This window comes from Lutra lutra, chromosome 8 (genome assembly GCF_902655055.1).
Source record: "Lutra lutra chromosome 8, mLutLut1.2, whole genome shotgun sequence".
NCBI classification, from domain to species: domain Eukaryota; kingdom Metazoa; phylum Chordata; class Mammalia; order Carnivora; family Mustelidae; genus Lutra; species Lutra lutra.
Window position 1 is genome coordinate 70,454,165 of NC_062285.1, and position 22,499 is coordinate 70,476,663.

The 22,499-nt window shown below is 36.0% G+C and overlaps 1 protein-coding gene across 6 annotated transcripts in view; it reads right to left on the reverse strand.

The window, feature by feature from the left end:
* Positions 1 to 9,331: 9,331 nt before the first annotated feature.
* The window catches only part of BICD1 (BICD cargo adaptor 1), a 226,629-nt gene continuing 213,461 nt past the window's right edge, over positions 9,332 to 22,499 (reverse strand). For 3 of the 6 annotated variants that reach the window (XM_047740886.1, XM_047740883.1, XM_047740880.1), the window contains 2 exons: positions 20,769 to 20,844; positions 9,332 to 15,520 (listed from right to left, as the gene is read on the reverse strand). In XM_047740886.1, the coding sequence (XP_047596842.1) occupies positions 20,797 to 20,844 (48 nt within the window). In that variant the 3' untranslated portion in view covers positions 9,332 to 15,520; positions 20,769 to 20,796. Of the gene's footprint in view, positions 15,521 to 20,768; positions 20,855 to 22,499 lie in introns of all 6 variants that reach the window. The other 3 variants (XM_047740888.1, XM_047740882.1, XM_047740884.1) reach the window with 2 other exon arrangements.

Below are 22,499 nucleotides of genomic sequence, written 5' to 3' on the forward strand. Positions count from 1 at the left end.
CTCCCTCTGCCTGCTGCTCCTCCTGCTTGTGCACACACACTCTCTCTCTGACAAATAAATAAATACAATCTTTAAAAATATATGTATATCATCTGACATTACTTCTATCAATATTACTGCTGCTTACAATTTTCTGCAACAATTTCTAACAGACTTTGCATTTGATGGCTGTGTTTTGCAACACTAGGTGAGTGGGTCAAACAACTCCATTTGATCTCAAGTTATCTTTGGTTAGAGTAGAACAAAATATTGAGCATCATCTTGCACATATAGTCTTCATATACTGTTTTATTCATCTATATATCTAATAGGAAGTTTGCCACTAATCAACACATATTGAATGAGAGCTCTGCAGGATGCTGACACAGAGATGTGCACGTTTCTTTTTGTTTGTTTATTTCTTTTTTAAAAATTGTATTTATTTGAGAGAGAGCAAGACCTGGGGGCAGGGAGAGGGAGAAGCAGTATCCTTGCTGAGCTGGGAGCCCTGCGTGGGCATTTAATGGGCTGAGCCACCCAGGCAGCCTGAGATGTGCATATTTCACAGGTGTCTATGCACGACAGCTCTCTGTGACTGAGATAGCGCTGAACACTAACCAAATCCCACATCATTTTCATTTGGACACACACTTCCCTTGCAATTAGGTGGAGCCATGTCACTACAGTCTTCAGAATTTTGTGGACAGAAGTGGTATGTGTCACCTCAGGGCTGGCTTCTGCACCCTTACCAGGAGATGAGCTAGTCCTCTTCTCTGACTGCCTGCTGGAATGCAGAAGGACCGTTGGAGGAACCTGGAACCCCACACTATGTTGGAGCCACAGTATGGAGAGGAGCTGGCAGCTCAGAATCACCTCTTTCCTAGGAATTAACACATAAAGTCAGACTAGAAAAATGCACAGGAAGACTATAGACTAATTCATGTTCCTTAAATTTTATCTTTAGACTTCCCAATGTAGCAAAAATCACATGTAGGTTGACATATGTCTCTTCGTTCTAGTTTAAATGTTTTAAACAAACATTCAATTTAATTTTAACAACCTAACCAGTCTCCAACTGATCTAGTCCCTAATAAGCAAGATAAAGCCTAAAAAGAATATTCAGGAGAAAAATTAGGAATCGGTAAGCTGCTTCAACTATTAATAGGACATCATTTCTAAAACTGGAATCTAAGGGAAATCAACACTTTGTAACAAAGTTATTCTTATTTTTAACTCACGAGAGAAAGATAAAAGTTCTCTCATTTTAGGGGCACCTGGGTGGCTCAGTGGGTTAAGCCGCTGCCTTCGGCTCAGGTCATGATCTCAGGGTCCTGGGATCGAGTCCCACATCGGGCTCTCTGCTCAGCAGGGAGCCTGCTTCCCTCTCTCTCTCTGCCTGCCTCTCTGTCTACTTGTGATTTCTGTCTGTCAAATAAATAAATAAAATCTTTAAAAAAAAAAGTTCTCTCATTTTAATAGTAAATTGTTATTTCCTCAATAAATAAATTATAAATTTATAGTTATTCACTTTGATGCTATCACTGGGTAGAAATTTATATAAATGCCATTAAAGTAATAAAGGTGACTAAAAGCCATGAACGTGAGCCATGCTGCCTTTACGTAGTAGCATTTACAGGAGATAATTGTATAAAAACCTACTTGAAGAAGAAGATGCATTTATTTTAATAGGAACTTAGTAAACAGTATGATATATCGAGCTGATGCAAGTTGAGATTTCAATAGTTTCATATATATGAAACCATATATATGAAATGACATGTTAGAAATTATGGTCATAGATATATAATTTCACATGTATTATTTAATGTTAATTAATGTCCATGTTAATTTAGTTCCTACTTCTGTATTTTTACCAGGTATTGCATGTATTAGTGACTTGTGCAAGGAAAAATATATACACACCTCTTAGAAGATTTGCACAAATTTGAGGTGTCACCTGAACCTGTCATGGTACAAGTTTGGCCTTGTAGAGCGGAAATATTCAGGACTGATCAAGAGTGAATTAGTGGTAGAGTATACAAAGAAGTTAGAAAATGTACCATGGAGTTACAAAATACGTTACAAAATACTTAACAAAATACAAAAATGCATATGGAGTAACAAAAGGCCCATATCTCATTCAATAAATTGTGTTTTTCCTGTTGATTTGGTTTTATACACCTTAAATATATCAACTCATAAATTATTAAAAATTAAAAGAATGTGGCAAGCACTCTTTGTCTACTCAACTGTCATCCCCACTTTTCCTTGCTAACAGAACCCAATGTCATTCAAATATTGGCGGCAATATGGACAGACAAGTTGTATTCCTTCACAGCAAAGGCTAGATGGTGCCAGATGATCATGGTAATCCTATTTTCTTTGTCAGCTGATGAGTTAAGGGGAGAGTGTACATGCATATATGACTGGTTCTGCACTATGGGTCTTAAGGGGAAAACTGCTGTGGACTTCTGGGAAGAATTTTCTTACTCAGTAAGAAAATAACCTATTGAAAAGAACTGATTCCCTACCTGCCTCCTTCGTGCTCCCTCTGCTTGCAGATGTGGCTTTGTAAGGATACAGATATAAGTCCTGAAATGCCTAGTCATCTTGTGACCAGGAGAGGCGATGTTGTAGGATCTACTAAGGGTGGCAGAACAGCATGTTGGAAAGAGCCCTGGGCCATTGCAGAGTTCAGTGTGCTCTGCAACCAATCCTGAAATGTCCTATGTCTTGAATCCTTGATAAGTGATAAAATAACTTGTCCTCAGAGTTAAGCCGGCATTAGTCACACTTTGTTATTACCTGTAGCCAAAAGCATACCAATACAAGGGAAATGGTTGATCCAAATTTTAAGGAAAGTACTTAAAGTTGTAAAATTATAAAGCCTTGTATTTAATCTTTTAGTATTGCTGCTTAAAGGGTTTTATTTTAGAATTTGTACATATCTGTTGCTTTTGAATGAGATGATCTAGGCAGCAAGCCAGCAAACTATGACCTGTGGGCCAAATGCAGCCCACCCACGGATTATTTTTGTATGGCCTATGAACTAACAAGGGCTTTTAATTAAATGGTGTGGGAAAAAATCAAAATAATAGTATTTTATGACATATAAAATTTATGTAAAATGCCGATTTCCATGTCCATGAATATTTATTGAAGCCAGTCAGCAGTTCACAATTGCTTTCACATTACAATGGCAGAGCTGAGTGGCTGTGACACAGATGAGATAGACACAATCCGAAAATATTTCCTCTCTGATCCTTTACAAAATTTTTTGACCCCTGATACAATGGAAATAAGAAACCTACATAAAAGTTTCGTCTGATTTTGAAAAATGATAAAACTATTATCAAAACCTGTCATTTAAGCTCAGCGAGATGATGCCTTTGTACCTACCATAACAAATCAATGGAAGCTAACATACTGAATCTGTAAGAGTGTGTGCTAATCTATAATCACAACCTACAACTTTCCCCAGTGACACCATTGCTTTATTACAAGGCTCACGTCTATAGGGATTTGCAGCCACCCACACAACCCTGCATCATTAGAAAACAAAGTAACCATATTCAAATGCTTGAAATTTCTCCTGGGAAAGAGACAAACTATAAACCTGAAGTCAGTGATATTTATGCAATACATCCAATAGAGTTTTTTTTTCCCAAAGTAGATGTTAAAATGTTTAAATGATAAACATTTTAATGAAAATATTAGCAATCAGAAACAGCCTTTAAAGCAGGGAATAAACATTTTCATGCAAAGAGGTTTCAATTTGTCATGAGAAAAGAGTCCTCATTTTTGAGTCTCCAAAGGGCAAATCAAAACCTTTGTTCATGAAATGTATCCCTTTCCAATATTTATTACAGTTATGTATACTTTTGTCTGATTTTCCCTTCTAGATTGTAAGCTTCTTAGTGGTGAACTCTGTTTAATTCATATTTGTATTGTCTGTAGATCATGCACAGTGACTTCTATATAGTAAAATGCTCAGTGAAATTTCCTGGAGAAATATGCATTAAAGGAAAAATGTGCATTATAGTAATTCTTCTTAAAGGAATGGATCACAAGAGTCAGAAATTTAGATGACAATTTCTGTACAAGGATTTTAATGGCATTATTATTTATAATAGTAAAAGTCTGAAAGCAATTTAAATGTTCAAAAACAAGAGAGTATTTTATAAAGTATAGTTTATTCATTCCATAGAATAATATACCAGCATTAAAAATGACTTAATTGAAAACTTTTAAAACCCTAGAAAAAAATGCATCATAAAATAGTAAGAGAAAAAAAGCTGGATTCAAAACTGAATATTCAGTATGATTCAAGGAAGGACACCAAAGTGTTATCAGCAGTTTCTATTGAGAGATGATTATGGATGAATTTCATTGATCTCTTTCAACTTTCCCACGTCTTGCAAATTTGCTAAAATAAACACGTATTGGTTTTATTACTAGGAAAAGACAAACGTTTGGGAAGTAAATGAATGGGGTTGTCAGAACCTTTTCTGTGACCAGTCTGAAGGAAAATAACCTGATTTATTCCAGCTGAAATGAATGTTTTTTAAAATCTTTTTAAAAAAGATTTTATGTATTTATTTGACACAGAGAGGAGAGAGAGCGCGAGCACACAAGCAGGGGGAGCTGCAGGCAGAGGGTAAAGTAGGCTCTGCCCTGAGCAGGGAGCCCAACAACAAAAGGTAGGTCCCAGGACCCCGGATTCACAACCTTAGTTGAAGGCAGACGCTTAACTGACTGAGCCACCCAGGTGCCCCCAGAATGAATGTTTTTATCCTGAACTGATCAGGTCTCTCACAAACTTCCCGGTTGTGAGGAGATGTAAGTAACTCCCATCCAAGGGCAAAGAGAAGCTCTGTATAAATATACTGAGCAAGGTTCGGCCGTGAATGGGATCTTGAACTTAAAGGGCTGACACTGTGTCCACAGCCTCACCAGCGTGATCCTCACTTCTCCAGCCAATTATCACCCTGTGTCTTTGCTGATCTAGGGTATATTTAAGAACGTGATCAGATCTTGCATAATTTGTTCAATACCTCAGGTGCAATATTTCCATCCAAAAATAGACACAGGCTCTCTGTGCTTCTTTGCAGACTTTACCAGATATATTCTGGTGAATGTTTTAACTCTATTATACTGCATTCATGTCTTAAATGACAGCACTGCTCTAGAAGCATCAATGTTGTTCAGTAGAGGGTTGTGAGCACCAGGACATTGCCATGACTTTGGCATGTGTTCCAGCTTTTCATGATAGAATAATTTTTCTCAAGGAAGTTTTGAGAGGCCACTGACACACAGTGCATGATCAATAAATGTTCATTTAATGACTGCACAAGAATCTTTTGTAGACACCAAACAATTTATAAGAGAAAATTGCAGTTTTCTACTGGGTATTTACCCTAAAGATACAAATGTAGTGATCTGAAGAGGCATGTGCACCCGAATGTTTATAGCAGCAATGTCCACAATAGCCAAACTGTGGAAAGAACCTAGATGTCCATCAACAGATGAATGGATAAAGAAGATGCGGTATATATATACAATGGAATACAATGCAGCCTCAAAGGAAATGAAATCTTGCCATTTGTGACGAAGTGGATGGAACTAGAGGGTATTATGCTTAGCGAAATAAGTCAATCAGAGAAAGACAACTATCATATGATCTTCCTGATATGAGGAAGTGGAGATGCAACGTGGGGGGTTTGAGGGGTAGGAAAAGAATAAATGAAACAAGATGGGATCGGGAGGGAGACAAACCATAAGAGACTCTTACTGTCACAAAACAAACTGAGGGTTGCCGGGGGGAGGAGGGTATGGAGAGGGTGGTTGGGTTATGGACATTGGGGAGGGTATGTGCTATGGTGAGTGCTGTGAAGTGTGTAAACCTGGTGATTCACAGACCTGTACCCCTGGGGCTAATAATACATTATATGTTCATAAAAAAATTTAAAAATTTAAAAAAAGAGAGAAAATTGCAGTTTTAGTGGTCACGTGCAATGTTATACAGAGAACTTAAGACAAGAACAGCTTGGTGCCTACACACTGAACTCATTTAGTTTTTATTTCAACAATAGAAGAAATATGAAGTTGCTCCATTTCTCTGGTCTGACCCCAAAGTTCTTTCTTTCTTTTTTTAAAGGATTTTATTTATTTAACACACAGAGAGAAAGCACAAATAGAGAGGGAATGGGAGAGGGAGAAGCAGGTTCCCCATTAAGGAGCCTGATGTGGGACTTGATCCCAGGACTCTGGGATCATGACCTGAGTGGAAGGCAGACGCTTAAGGACTGAGCCACCCAGGCGCCCTAACTAAAGAGTATTTCCGAAAAATTTTGTTTTTCTTATCAACCACTAGATGTGGAAATTAAATGGCACTACCAGTAATGGTAGGCTGTCATCATCCAGTCCAATGACAGCCATTTTCCAGATAAAATGCACTTTTAAAAGACAGTCTTTGGTTTGGTGTACATAATTAAAACCACATTATCGTAATTATACCTGAATTCAAGTCAGCTTTGTATTTGCATCTGCTGGAAAAAAGTGACATTAAATTAGACTTAGATAATTGGACTTTTAATAGGTAATATTTTCATGAGTTGGATTTTATTTTCATCTTTGTTTGAAATTTGTTAAGTATGCATACTTACCTGGATTTGTAATTTGAAGAGACTCTTTCCACATTACATGAGTATATTTAGTAACACGGATTTTATTTTCTAGTAAAGTAACCCAGAATTAGGGGAACTATATATGAGAATAAAGAGAAGGCTGACTTCAAAATATATATTCCTTTCTGCTGATTCTAATGAGATAGCCAGGCTTGAAGTTTGGATCTACACAAATCTAAGAAAAATGGTAATTCTCAGGAGCAAGCTAATGTAAAGTTTAGCAATGTGGCAATATCTTCTTTCTTTTAAAGATTTTATTTCTAAGTAATCTCTACACCCAGCACAGCACTGGAACTGCAGGCCGACATTTAACCAACTGAGCCCCACTAATTTTTATTTCTGACTTAGTCATAAAATTTTGGGGAGCCCATATTTATTATTTCATTTTTGAATAGATACTGTATTTCCATGGTTGAAATAAGAAAAAATACAAAAAGGCATTCAGCTCCTAGTGAGGAATCTGTCTCCTCTGGTTCCCTTCCACCATATGCTTTGCTCTTTTACAGATAACCATTTCTATTGGTCTTTACTGTTGCTTTACCAAGAAGAAGAAAAAAATTAATATATATTCTAATTTTCTCCCTTTTTTTCTTTAGAGTAGCTTAGTAAAACATAAGCCCTTATATCTTCAGTACCAATGGCTCTCGATGAAGTAAATAATCTTTTTCCTCTTTGATTTATTTAGAAGTTGATTTAAAACACTTACTAATCTTGGGCTATTAGCTCTTCTAAATGACATAAATATTCCTGTGATATTTGGCTGACCTTATTAATCATTCATAACTTCAAAGGAAGTCAAGTTGTGAAGCTATCAGTAGGGATCTTATATTAGTTTTACTTACATATATGGTAATTACAATGTCTACTGCTATTATTTATTTATTTTAATGATTTTTATAATTTCTATACAACTTGATAGATAACATCAGAATTTTAAAAATTTTAAGTTGAAATGTAAGGCTGCATTGGGTTATGGAATTATTGCCAGATTCAACTTGATAACTCTTTAAAGTAATAGCATTAAAATGTTTTTGTCCCAGATAATAAGCACATTGTTTTCTTTTTACAAGCACGGAAACTGGAAAATCCATTCTGTTAATAATAAAGTCCAGGTTCTGGATAGCTACCTTCACTCTTTAGGTCCTGGATCACTACTTTAGCATATTCTGGGGCAAGTCTGGCTACAGTCTCCCTCTACAGTCACATAGGGCCCTACACTTAGGATTCCCTGCCCGATTTAATGTTCTGCTGTCACAGTTTTGAAATTCTTAATAATTTTAGAACAAGGAGGTCCACATTTTCATTCTGCACTGGGTCTCACCAATTATGAAACAATTGTAACTTTTCTTTGCTCTTTACGGGATGTCACTATAGTGATGATTTATCTTACATTGTTTTCTACATTTAAATTACACTATGTAAACATATTACAGTATGTTTACTTTTGATACTGGCAATATTCTTTCCAGTGAGATTTATCTTCCTTATTGTTAATGTTGTGGCTGATTTATCCCTTTTTCTTAAAGTATTTTAATGATAATTCACTCATAAAATGTTTAAGAAGGAACTCTGGAGAGGATTTCATTGTACACAAGAAGACTCTTTCAAACACAGTTAGAGATTTAGATTGAACAAGAGAGAATGAGGAGAATAACCATTCACTTAATTTAAAGACCATTTCCCTCGACTGGTTGGTATTTGGTGCCTGCTGGTATTGCGGTAGGTAAAGTTAGGTTCTATAATCTCAATTCCAGATGAGTTATAACTAAGGCTTGGTGACAAGGAGCCAAGGAACCCATCTCTCAGGAACTTACTGCTCACGTTCAAAATTCAGGTTCCCATAATTTACTAGTCAATGTGTGTACAACCCCAAATAAAGGAAAATTCCTCCCACAAGTTCCCATCAATTCTGGACTCTTTCTTACCTCCAGTGGGGATGCAGGGCTACCCAAATCACCCGCAAAATGCAGAGATAAGAAGAAATTTTCTTGGTTCTCCTGGAGGCTGATCCAGTTTTTAGCTTTTGAATACAACTATCAGCTTCCTTGTGTAAGAGAAGATGATGGATCAAACAGACTTAGAGATCCAAGCTCCTAACCTTTCTCTTAGAAGAGAAAAAGGAGGTATTTGTTGTTGTGCCCATTAATCTGTTTAGTTATGGTGAGGATTGCATTAGAGTTTTCGACTCATCAAAACCGCACGGAAGTCCATATTTGCTCCAACATATATTTTTGTGGGGGACTCTGCTGTTCCTTCATATGAAAGAGAACAAAGAAGTATTGTATCCTAAATAAAGCATACAAACTTCATTCTTCTTTCATTAAAATAATGTCCCCCCCCCTTTTTTTGGAACAGGCATTTTCTTCATATTGGAACATTCCTAATCTAATTCAGCTAAGTGTAACCACCTCCCAAAATATCCTTTTAGAAATGATTACAAGTGGGAAAGATGACAAGTGGAGAAAATGGGCAAATTTGATAAACATTACTTACTAGGAATGTGTAGAAATGTCAAAGCAAAGCATTTAGTTTTTAGTTCAAATAAGGGCTCTTTGCATATATATATAAATCATATAGAGATTCATATACTTTTTTTCTTATTTGATAAATACAAGTCAAAATGACATACAGAAAGATTGCTAAAACTGATAAAAAGGTAGCATAGATGAAATGAACAAAAGATAACCAGTTTATTTACTGGAAAGAGTTATGCATTACACCATAGTCAGTTGGTAACATAAACCAAGATATAAGAACTATTATATCGGCTTTTGGTTATTTTCTTAGCATTGGAGTGCCTTTTCCAACCATTGATTACACAAACACAAGCAGATATCATAAATGGATTCTCCCAGAGACATTCACTTAGGATTGTCTACAATAAAAAAATTTAAAATGACAAGCAATAATAAATTCACAAGAATTATTTTAAATTTAAAATAAATGCATATGTCTTTGAGAACAAGTTTCTGTTTAAATTTGGATTTTAAAAAATGATTAGCAACAAAAGAATTTCTTAGGTCAGTCTTTTAGTCATGTTTTCATATGGTATTATCATTAGGTGGAAACACTTCACATCATTTAATCCCAAAAGGCATAATAACAAAATTGCAATTAAATGTAGGAATAGCAGAATCATTACAACAACAATTATATAGTGTACAAATCAGGGTTGGCCACACACTACACAAATGTTAATACTGGAAAGAAATACAATTCAGAATCATGTATGGTTCATCATATACATGTAATCATGCAAATAAAAACACTGAGTAGATTACAAAAATATCATAAAAGATTTTCAAAGAATTGTTTAATTGACTCTAACAGTCAAACCATGGAGCTTAAAAATTTTGTGGCAATAATGGTAAAATCATTTCTTTCCTCTAAGATTTGGTGTGTAATCATATCTATAAACCTAAATGACAAAATGATTCATTCTGGATATTCCGTATTATTGAATAAGGGTTTGTCAACAAAAAGATGACATTTCTCTTTACTTCAAACGGTTCTCTGATCTTTGTTTTTTAAATGACTTTTTAGAAAGAAAACCGTACAGTCACACTAAAAGCATCCAATTTACTTCTCAGTGTTTTTATTAGAGAACCATAATAATCAGAGAATAATTCTGAAAGAAATAAAAGTTAAAAAAAAATGTGTTCTCGGCCATTGTTCTACAGCTCTTAAACTCCAATCACAGAAATAATCCAGCTTGGTAGTTTATCCAGGTGTCAGTTTAAATAGGACAAATTTTAAATAACTGTGAAGGAAAGGGATAAAAATACACTGAGGATTAGAGCCATGCATTTCAATATGGAAAGGAGACCAGATACAGGTAATAATCTCCTTACATTCCTAATGGAGAGAAGATCATAAGAGAAATAAGACATCTATAGTGTTTGCATTATGAGTATGGGAAAGCTTACATGATGTGAAATTTCTCATGCAAACATTTTACACTCATACTTATGTACTCACACCCTTACAGTAAAGGCAGTTAATTACTCCTCTTCTTCTTAAGTAGAATATTATTTCTGGAAAATCGTCAATTGGGGAATATATCTCAGTACTAAATATCTTCCTCAGTTATACTTTGTGGGACAAGGATGAAAGAGATGCCTCGACAAAATCTTTCAGATGTCAACATAATTGGATCAGGTTACAAATGCAACACATCAGGGACTATGGCGGTTAACTTAGCATTTAAATAAAGATGAACTTACTTACAGATGCAACTCATCTGGGGGCATAATTGCAGACAGTGGAAAAGGTCACTCGGAAGCTAGATTGGTCTTCTATGTCCATAGAAATGGATTTCAAGGTAAAAATTACTTGTCGGTATCAGCATTGATCACGAACATCATTTATCACAACTCTAGTTCAACAACTTTTTGGAGAACTATGTCCTCTTTATGTGAAAACATATTCTTCTAAATTTTTGCAATCGTAAATATGAGGATTATTTTAAATCATTCTAGTTTATAAATAAACAAAAAACCTGAAGAACAAAATTTTTTTAAATTGTGAACTTTTCCCTAGGAGTTCTTTTTGAATCTAGTCCTACTTTCTATCTATAGTATCAGTGGGTTTGGCCTCCTTGGGCTGAATCAGCACAGTTCCTTACTGGGAATTGATTAGTGTCCCTTGATGTGTCTTTCTGGAAGACAGATTATGTCTTTTGGCTGTTTGATTATAACAATTAGACATTAAATTTGCCATTCTTATCCTAGTAGAAAATATATTTCATTTCTTCTTTTTCATATTTTGTAATTTCTACTTGAGAATTGTAGAGGATTTCATTTAATACTGTCCACATTCACAGTTGGTTTATTTGACCAACATTTCACGGTTGTTTGAAACAGAAGGACTAGCTGCACAGGAATATTTTCCAAAGCAATAGAAAGAGGAAATATTGAGATTGAAGATGCTTTTAAGAAAAGATAAAATTCGAGAGGCATTTGCCCCCCAAGGGATTGCATACCTTCTATTTCCAAAGTATTCCTGAGGACATTTGTTTTTTCAAACTAAGACAATTGAGGCTTTTTAAAGTAAAATTACTAACAATATTATGAAATACAGCTGGAAGAAAAAACAATACCAATGATTTCCTTTTTTAAAAATCAGATATCTTGGAAAAATTAAGATTGCCATCTTATTTTCAAGGGATAAAATATTTTATGACTAACCAGCATAACTTTAATGTATTTTTAAGTTCAAAAGAAGCATAAGATTATGGAACCCCAGAATTATAATACATTATCATAAGATACATTGCCCCCTAACTCAATCCTTACTAGATAACCAATAATATTTAATTTTTAAAAAACCAATGTTCCTTATAATTATCAATATTAGTGATTCATATTCCACTGTTAAAAATCTCTTTCATCAAGGTAATATAAATCCTACACACTAAAGGCTTAGCTTTTCTTATTCCAGTCTAAATAGTGATATCTATAGCTGGTACCTCTTGTTAAATTTCCTTTCTTTGGAGGTCACTATTGTACCTCCTCTTCCTTAGGCTAAATAAAAGTATTATCTTTCTAAATGGGTCTTTTCTTAATTATTTAATAGCTTTCTGTTTTCTCAAAGTTCTGCAAATTCTTCTTCTTGAAGCAGAATTGGATGTAAGAAAGGGATCTGATGAGTCAGAAGTTGATTGGAAAGAATTATCCAAGGGTCCTGTATACCCCTGTGCACTCAGGCTAAAGGAAATTTATTGCTCCCTTAAATTTAATTTAATTTTTTGCTAAGAGGAATCCTCAGTTAGGAAAGCATTTCTGCATAAGGACTTCTTTTTAGGATGGTAATTGTGTTTACTTTTAAAAACCTATCTAATTACTTTGCTAACCACTCTTGCTGGTTAGCTTTAATCTTTGACCACTCTGTTCCCAATAATTAGCCATATTCTTATTGTATTTCTGTGTTTGGTTTTTATTCTACAAGTCTATCTACAATTAGTCTTACTGAGGTTCACTCTTTTTGATTTTCACTGATACTTCAATTTTTCATTTCCTTTTGATTCCTGATTTTTTTTTTTACAGGTACTAATTTTAACACATTCTACACATATTTATTCTTTTAAATGCATCTAAATAAATACAGATATGGCTCAGTTTAAAGTGTACTAAATGATGCCACAGTGTAAGTACATGGAATTCTCTCCTACTGCTTAGGGATTATTATCTAATTTTGTGCTGAAAATTAGACATTTATTTCCAAGTCTCTATATCTTCTTGGCAAAATTTTGCTAAAATTAACATGTTTATAGAATTCATATTTCAAAACAAGCATTTCCCACTCTATTAAGATAAAGAACTGAGTTAAAACCAGCATATAATAGACTTTGTATGGGAAGAAATAAATGTTTCATCTACAATGTGGCTTTTCACCGGGTCATAAATACAAAGTCAGGGAGCATGAAAGCAATACTACACTGTAAGTAGGCACACAGATGGTACTGTGTGACAGTATTCTGTGTAGTTACACACAGACAGTACTTACTGCTCAGTTCCCTGTACCACCAACAATACTGAGATGCAGCATAGGTACTTTTTCTGAGGTACTTTTAAAAAAGGCATATTTTCCCTCAGGCACAAACAGTTTTTCTTAAAAGTCAACTTAGCAGCTATGCCACTTCTCAGGTCTGAAAACATGATGCTTGAAGAACAAATAAAAAGATAAAAAAGAAAAAGCAGGAATGGGGAAGTATGGGGAATGGGGTCGTTTCTTTCAATTGAACTCCAACAAAACCCACACTGTCTCACTCATACTGGTACCAGGCAGATAAAACACCAATAAAATGAAGCGAGTGTTTAGGAACAACAAGGCGATGCAGGTAGGGAAAGAGCAGAACGTTAGGGTGCCATGATCTGGACTTTGTGAAGATTTACTTTGTTTCTTGTTTTCTATACTTTAACCTGAATCTCTGTTTTGGTGAAGATTTCCAGTTACTCCAAGTTGCATAATGAATGACGCTGTTGAAAAATAGCACTCATAGAAGGAAATCAAAACCTCTTGGTTGATTTGGTAATAGTGTGACCACTACTTAATAGGTACACGATTGACGAAAGCTCCTGCACTGTGCTTTTGTTTTACCGACTGGCTGCCATCTTTGATGGACCATCCATTAATGTACCACCCACTCCCACTCAGTAAGCCGAGATCTCCACTACCAGATCTTCACTGTTAGAGCCCGGCGTTGTTCACTACCTTTTGTGTTAACAGTGAGGATTGTTTTTGTTTTGAAGAGAAGTTACAGATATAGATACATGAAAAGGTCAAACTATTAATGGTCTTAAATAAGTTAAGGCTACCTGACTAGACAAGGAATCAGGGCTAGGAGCAATTGTGTGGGCAGCACTTGATAGTTAAGGAGCCCAGGAGTGTTAGACCTTTCAGCTTGATTAGCTGTTTTCCTTGTTTGTCAGATTATGTGCAAAAGAAATTTTGCTATGAAAATCCACTGCCTTAAATCAAGTCATAAAAGTTACCCAGCAGAATCTGAAAACAAACTAAGAACATGGACTATCTCAATATAATATAATGATTGTAGGCACCTGAGTGTTTGTCAAAAGTAGACAATGAGCTAAGGTTTATTATTGTTTTTTGGCAAGGACGATTCACTATAAAAAAAAAACCCCAACAACAATGAAACGTACAATCCTACTCAAAATTTGAACACTTTCTGGGTCAACTAATTAACCAAAAGCTAACTTACATCTATGTATATATTTTCCCATTTGATACCTTTTTGCAGGAAAAACTCCTAGTAGGACCCTGAATTTGGGAAAGTAAAAAAAAAAAAAAATTCTGGTCATTTAATAAACACAGCATTTTGTTTCCCTTCACGTTATTTAGCTTTCTTAACATTATCACACACACATACACACACACACACACAAATGAGCAGCACCAGTGCATCTACTTGTCTGTAATTTTAAAAAATTAAAGATGCTGTCAAGAGTTGAATAAGTCAATGAATCATAGCATAGTCTTTCTTAGACTTACTTAATGATGGCAAGTGAAGAATTCTGGTTAAAAAAAAAAAAAAGAAAGAAAGAAAAAACAACCAGCAGTTAATGAGCTACTGATCAGAAAATAAGTGCATAAACAGTATCATTGTAGCAGCAAAATACAGTTATTGTTAACATTCTGATGCACCTCATTTATTATTTTGTGCAAGAAACATGACCACAGTCTGGCCAATTCCAGATTTCGAACTAAATTAAAACTCATACTTAACTGAGCAAATTATGCATACTTAACAATAAAGGAATTAAATTCACCTCTCACAGAAATTATTTTTATAGACATAAATCATGTGGTAAATAAAATACAAAATAAATATCAATGACAAAAAGTATCGGAATCAACTCCTATAGCTGAATTTGAAGTATAAGGAAAGATGATTTTACAATATATGTATTTTACATTGTCTTAGGTCTTTCTTACGCTATCGAGGTAAAGCCAGCCATCTGAGATACATAGTTCCGGTTTCCTTTTATTTTTTGTTTTTATTGAACTCAACCATAGCCATTTGATTGCAGAATTTATCTGTGACTTAGAGAAACCATAAAATGTTTCATCACACCTGAGTCTGTGCTTTGTGTTATTCTTCTTAACTTTCTCTCATCTTCCAAAATGATGAACATGAATCCAATCCTATATCTCACAACGAGAAGAAAACACCCGCCGGGTCTTGGGCAGTATCCTGTGTGTGGCTACAAAGCATTCACCTTAGATATCCGTCCGCGGGAGATGAAGACTAGGGGTAAGGAGGCTTGGAGAGACAGTGGAGAGGGGCGCAGTGTGGGCTGGAATGTGGCTGCTCATCAGGGAGAGCTAGGTCAGGACTGAAAATGAGAAACAAGCGTGTCAGCAAGAAACGCATTTACAGGAGGCCAGGCATACTCTTAAGAGTTACAGAGACACAATCTTTTCAAAGAAATTTTAAAAACATAAACACAAATTTTGCACAGAAAATAGTTTAAAGCATGCCAAGACGACTGCAGCTTTTCAAAAACAATGCCAAAAAAAAAACAAAAAACAAACAAACAAACAAAAAACCTTAGGGAAATGACACGTAAATCCTTCCCCTAAGGTCGTTCTATTCAATTTCTGCACACAGTCTCATTTCCTCTAGGTCCCTGTGTTAGTTGCAAGATTTCTTCAAATCAGTTTTCAAAACTTCAATATGCATACCATCTACTTGGGGGATCTCGGTAAAATGCAGCTTCTGAATGATAGGTCTGGGATGGGACAGGAGAATCTTCATTTCCAACAAGATCGAGGGGAGTAGACAACGTTGGATCAAAGCTTTAGAGGACCCACAGTTCTCTGCTGGATCTAGATTCCCTGGGATAAGTAATTTGCCCATGGAAGCCTAATTTGCTCTAAGGGTTCCTACTACTTGCTTTAGTTTGGCAGTATAAGTAAGACAGGACAGTTTTAAGACTTCCTAGTTATTGAGCAAACCATGCACACTTCCAAATAACCACTTCTGAGAGCCTCCTGTTTAAATGAATGCATAAATGCTCAGGCTAATTAATGTCTTGATGAATAATCTTGAAGGACAAGGGAGTAAAACTTCCTAAGGTAAAACTACAAAACACTTTTGGGTTTGGACCCTCTCAAAGATGACTGACTGGGGGAAACACACACTATGGGTTTTTTTTAATCGAAAAAGACTGGCATTTTCCTAAAACTCTGATTTTCCCCCTCATATATTATGAAATTCAGTACCATAGAATTCATTTCAAATCAGAGCCATTTAATTAAGCTATGGCCCAAATAAATAGATATTTAATAAATAATTTCTTATCTATTTCATTTTTATATCTAAAGTTAATATTATCATTTAATTCATTAAAAGTTAGCATTCAAAAATCCTTTTTATCTTTGGTACTGAAATTATCCTTCAAGTGTAACTCTTGAACTTTAAGACAAAATTATAATTATGTAAACTGCTGATCTACTTGAGGTCATCCTTAGTTCCCAAACTCTTTGAACTGCTATGAATTTACTTTCAGAGGACAGCACTCTTCTGTACTAGTTAGAGCAACCCGTGATAAAAATGACTTTTCCTACCTATTTTTAAAACGTGGTAGGTAGCCCTGGGAGAGCTGAAGCTTCAACACCAGAGCTTAAAAAAAAAAAATCATAGCATGGCAAGGTTCTTCCTCCCCACTGCAGACGGAGTCAGATGGCCCAGGAAACACAGCAGCAGACAGACTCTCCCACAGTCCTAACAGAGCTTCTCTCTCTGTTAGAGCTGCATGGTTTAGAACACGTTTCTTTTTTAGGGAGCTAAACACATTATTCAACATAAGTTATGGCAAGTAGTGTGGGGTGGTCATGTTATAAAAGAAAGATGTTGGAAGTTCCCATGTAGTCTAAATACTCTTCCCAATCAAGGAAGACAAACATTTCTTTTCTTTTCTGAGCTAAACATACAGCATGATTTTGGTTTCTGGACGAAGACAAGAATTTCTGCTGGACCAGCTGAAGGGTGTGGCAACAGCTGAGCCACAGGTTATGTAGCTCACTTGGCCCAACACCATCACATTATGTCATTCATGATGATTTCAAAATGAGTTCACTATTTCAGATTTCTTACATGATTTCAGATTTTCATAAATATTTTATATTACACTATTTCTACTTCACATGATTTCAAAATGTGTTCACTACTTCAGATTTCTTAAATGATTTCAGATTTTCATAAATACTTTATATTATACTATTTCTACTTTACATGATTTCAAAATGTGTTCACTATTTCAGGTTTCTTCCATGATTTCAAATTTTCATAAATACTTTATATTACACTACTTCTACTTTACATTTGCATAAAATGCCATCACACTATATACATTAAAACAGAAGCATTTTCTTGGCTTACTGGTTAAGAAATTATTTCTTAGATGTAAATATTGAATAAGTTCTAATTATTTCAGGTACAGGCTGTATTTAGTTCCAATTGCTAACAGCCTTCAGGAACCCACTTGTTATTCAACCTTTACCATTTAAGAACCTACTTTTTGTAGGTAGATCATTTTGTAAACAGTAGGCTTAGGAAACTGTGCCTAAGATGTAAAAGTCGATATTTCTTCAGAAAGTTTCTTTTTTCGTCCCAGTAAGCAACTCCCCGATAGAAGGGGAGAAGTGCTAAATCCCAAACATCTCCATATATTTAAATATTACATCTAAGGCTGCCCCATATTGGGCATTCCCTTCACATTATGATTATCTATTATCTATAAACAACTTTAATAATTTAGCTTTACAACGGAATCAATCTGTAAGAAGCATATATGGAAAATATGAGAATGCTCATTTATTTATAACCCTACACCTAAAAAGTTATTTGAACATATGTATAAGCCAATGGACATATAAAACTATTTTTATTCTGAGAAAACAGAGATAGAGAACACTGATCTAAAGTTACTCAACATTGTGAGCATGTTCTATTTCTCATGTTTCTTTATTAAACGAATGTTCCTTTCTTTTCAATTCAGTGGTACCGGGTCAACATGAGTGATTGAAATTCTGATTATGCTCCTTACAGTATAATGAAAACCAGGGAGGGTCTCCTGGTGGTACAGTGATGTACCGTGGTGGTTAGGACAACACCTGCCAGGCTCGTTGGGCTCAACAGCTTTCAGGATGGGTGACCCTGGAGAGGTCATGTTACCTCCTACTCCTTCCCCTCAGTTTCCTGGTTTCAAAATGGGTGTGATAACTGTTCCTACCTTCTGGGAGTTGTAATGGTTAATAAGTGTAAAGAACCGAACACATGTCATGTACACGGTAAGAATTCAAACACTGGCTGTTAACTTTTCTGCCACCAAGAAGTGACAAGAGCAGTGAAGGCTTTAAATTGGATCCATCTGGCAGCAGGTGTGGGTGGGAAGGAAGTCAATCATAATCCCAGTGACTATGAAAATAAGTTTTTCCAGGTCTATGTGGATTTTATAATTTCTTTGGGGACCACAGAACCTGGCTATGCTTTGTTCATATGGGTAGAAACTAGAAACATTTGTAACTCATTAAATTGCTTTTCTTTAAAGTAAATCATCCCTGTGAAGGTGTAACAAGCAACCTAAATTCTGTAAGCTCAGAACATACAGAACTGGGGCAGGTAACCGTTTACTCAAACCAGTTCCTAAAAAAAAAGTAAAGTGAAATAAAACTTAAAAAATTTCCCCAGTAGCCTTTCCCCTCCTTACCTAATTGAAACACTTAAAGAAGTAGGCTTCTCTATTCTTTCCCCAAGCAAATCAGAGAAGTTATGAAAGAGGCCACAGACCTTTGCTTTGAGGAAGTTAGGTACTGACAACGGTTAGTAAGAGTAACACATCTCGAGAGCATACTATGCATCGGGTCTGTGCCACACTGAATCCCTCAGAACTATTCCCTTCCTTACTTTACAAGTTAAAAAAACAAAAACCACACACACGTAGACAGAGAATCTTAGCTAGCAAAAGCAACTTTCCACTATTACACAACTAGCAGGGGGTAGAGGTGGGATTTCAACCCAAACAATCTGCCTCCAGGGCTCATTCCCTTATTCCTGTAATCAGCAGGTGCTGAACTTGGGTTGCGTGCCTGGTACTGTGCCAGGACCTGGCAGGGGTGGGGTGCTTGGTGGAGAAGGGACGGTGGCAGTGGGTTAAGACCCCATGTTGTTCACCACTGCATGCACTGAGTCCCACTAGGATGGGTCTGAACATTTACCATTATATTCAGTTAGTCACATCATTAAAATGACTCTATAGCTGGCTGTTATGATAAGATGGTATTCATATGTCAGCAAAGAAGGTTCCTGAGATAAAAACTCTGTGACTGGAATCCTGTTGGCAGAGTAGACATCAATCAGGAGACAGTGGCTTGGGGCTTATTTAATTGTGTACCTTCTCCTGCTAACTCCATGTCTCCCTTCTGCAACTGGCAGGTACAGCCCCCTCTGAGACCAAGTCACATGGGGGCTTTGGCTGCCCCCGTGTTTCTGTGGAGCGTCTGGGGCTCCCCAGCTCTTCTGGTTCGAACCCCTGACCACATGCAGCCTGCTCCTGACATCCACTCCTGAGGTCTGTGGGGATGTATTTAGACTTGCCCTTATGCCGAAACAGCCTTCCTCTGGTAGAAGAGTGACACATACATTAAAATACAGAAAGAACAATAAGTAGACTATAAAAGCCACACCAGACTATAAAAACTTTGTACCATCAGAGGCCAAATAACTGGAGATGAAGTACTACCCAGAGACGGAACGTCCTGAGGGGGTGCTCTGATGCCGAGTGAGAGTTCACCCACGTGGGGGTAAATTCGTGATGGATTTGCAAAGCTTTCACTGGAATAAAAACTGTCAACCACTATGGTGAGTGCTATGAAATGTGTAAGCCAGATGACGTGTACATCACCTGATGGGTACAGACCTGTACCCCTGGGGCAAATAATACATTATATGTTAATTAAAAAAAATTATCAACCAATTCTCCAATTTAGTGTGCGGGGAGTGAGTAACACTACCTTTAAGATTCCTCAGTTAATCTCACATAAAGGGCACTATCACTGTAAATATTCTTTTAAAATGCCAATTATAAATTTTTCTCCAGCCTTCAAATCCAGTTTTAATGAGGATAGTGAGTGGAGACAAAAGAGAAACGCATTCATAAAGCTGTCTTGGAATAGACAGGAGATACGCTTTCTATTCTTACTGCTTATTTGTCTGAGAACTATATTCTAAGGACAAAAGACAAGCAAAATAAGAAGTAGGGCAAACATCCTAACAACTCCAAGTTTTGTACTTTGGAAGGTAATGAACCACTGCACTAATCCTAGCATTTATTCACATAAGGGAGCTGAAGGGAGCTCTGAGTCTACCCACTAGCAGCCAGTAAAATAAACTAGCTCTCCTGCCTGTCCGTGGAGCACAGGTAGACTTCAGGTATCCAGAGTATGTTAGCATAGCCCATGTTTAAGATAAAATGTAGCAAATATAATTATGGATAGGAAGTTATGGTGTGGAAAGGAGAGCTTGGGATCCATGGATCTGACATGCAGCTGGGTGAGACGAGAAAGGACGTCCGAATTTACCTGACAGTTGGGCAGTCTTGCCTCCCGGCTAGTTGTGAGCACTGTGGCGGTACGGAGGCAGCAGGCTGCTGACAATCTACAAGAAACTGATAAATTAGACATGTATACAAAGAGATGACGGAGCTTCGTGTTAGTAACAGTAACAAAAGCAGTTGCCTGAGAGATTTAGTGAGGAATGTACATTCATACAGAAACATCTGACATTTTATTTCCCCCTGAATGAGGTCAATAGAAAAGATGTTTTTCTTAATTAAATACAGGATTTAAAAATTAGTGATGCAAAATTGGTAGTGAGCTTTCTCAAGAACATTAGAATATATGTGGCCATTCACATTTAGTATCTGGATACATCTAAAAATATAGGGTCTATTAATATAACAAAAGATCTTCAAGTTCTGAACTTGAACATGATGGCAGTTACATGCTTAGCACCTAAATCTGCTTTTCCAAAATGGAATACATTCAGATAACTGCCTTTACTGTCAGGACACATGGGCATATTGTCAATCCAATAGGTACACTGAAAAAAGGAAGCATGCAATACAATGTTTTCCATGTATGTTTCCATGTTTTCCATGTTTCCAGGAGATATTAGAGAAAGAAATCACCTTTACAGTTTTCTGAAAATTTTATCAATCAAAAGCAAGATTTGTTAGCAGAAATATTAGAACGTTTATTATATAGTAAATTGTTATTAACTTGGACTGATGGAGAAAGCTAACCTGAATGGGAAGTCCACTTTTGTTATATTTTAAAGTCATATAATGTAACTCACACTAGATTAACAAAATGCTAGCTATTAAAACTCCATGTTTTAGCTAATCAGTTATGTTAATCATCTACTGCAAGAAAGACCATGTGCTGAGTGTTCTACACTAATGAAAGAACATCTGTTTATTGGTACCAGGCTGACTGTACTGGAGTCACCTGAGAAGCTGGTTAGAAATGCATGTTATACTTCTGCAAAAAGATTTTGCAAAAAAGTTAAAATTGGAGTTAGACTTGAAAATTCAATTAGTCTAAAGTAACTGCAGGATGTCCTCTCACTAAGTGTTCAGACGAAGTATTTCCTTGGCAAATTGCTTTCTTTATTTGTTATGTAGGTAATATTGAAGCCAAATTATCATAAAAACTTGGATTTACAGGCTTGAATTATTAAAGCTCTACTGAAATTTACATTCACAGGCCTGTATCTAAGTACCACTTGTTCTAAAGCCAGCCTATTTTCATTACAGCAAAATCTGCCTATATAATTCCAGAATACCAAAATTCATGCAAACTGCTGATGCTTTTGCTTACAACACTGAAAACACACTAAAGCTGTCTGTGATGTAAAGTACACAGGCTTGATTTGCGTTCATTCACGAGAACATCCTTACTGAAGGGAGCCTTTCACAGGCGGTCTTTGTTGCAGAGTAGCTTATTAATTATCACTTATTAATAGGAATGAGATCTGCTTCTGATTGGTAGCTGGTCTATAGATTATCACACTCAGTAAAAGTCCTTCAAATGTAACAATTCCATTTTCTCCACTTTGGGGAAATTTTTTTTTTCTTCTCCTTTAACTCCTTGTCTTCTCATTTTGCATCTTGATTAGCTCAAAGATTCCCTTTTGTAGAAACTCAGAGTCTTAAAGGATGAATTCCTTTATGCTCCTTTTATCTTTTCCAACAGATTTCCTATCTGAGTTATTATTTAGGGATGTCAAGGACTTTGAGGTGGTCAGCAGAC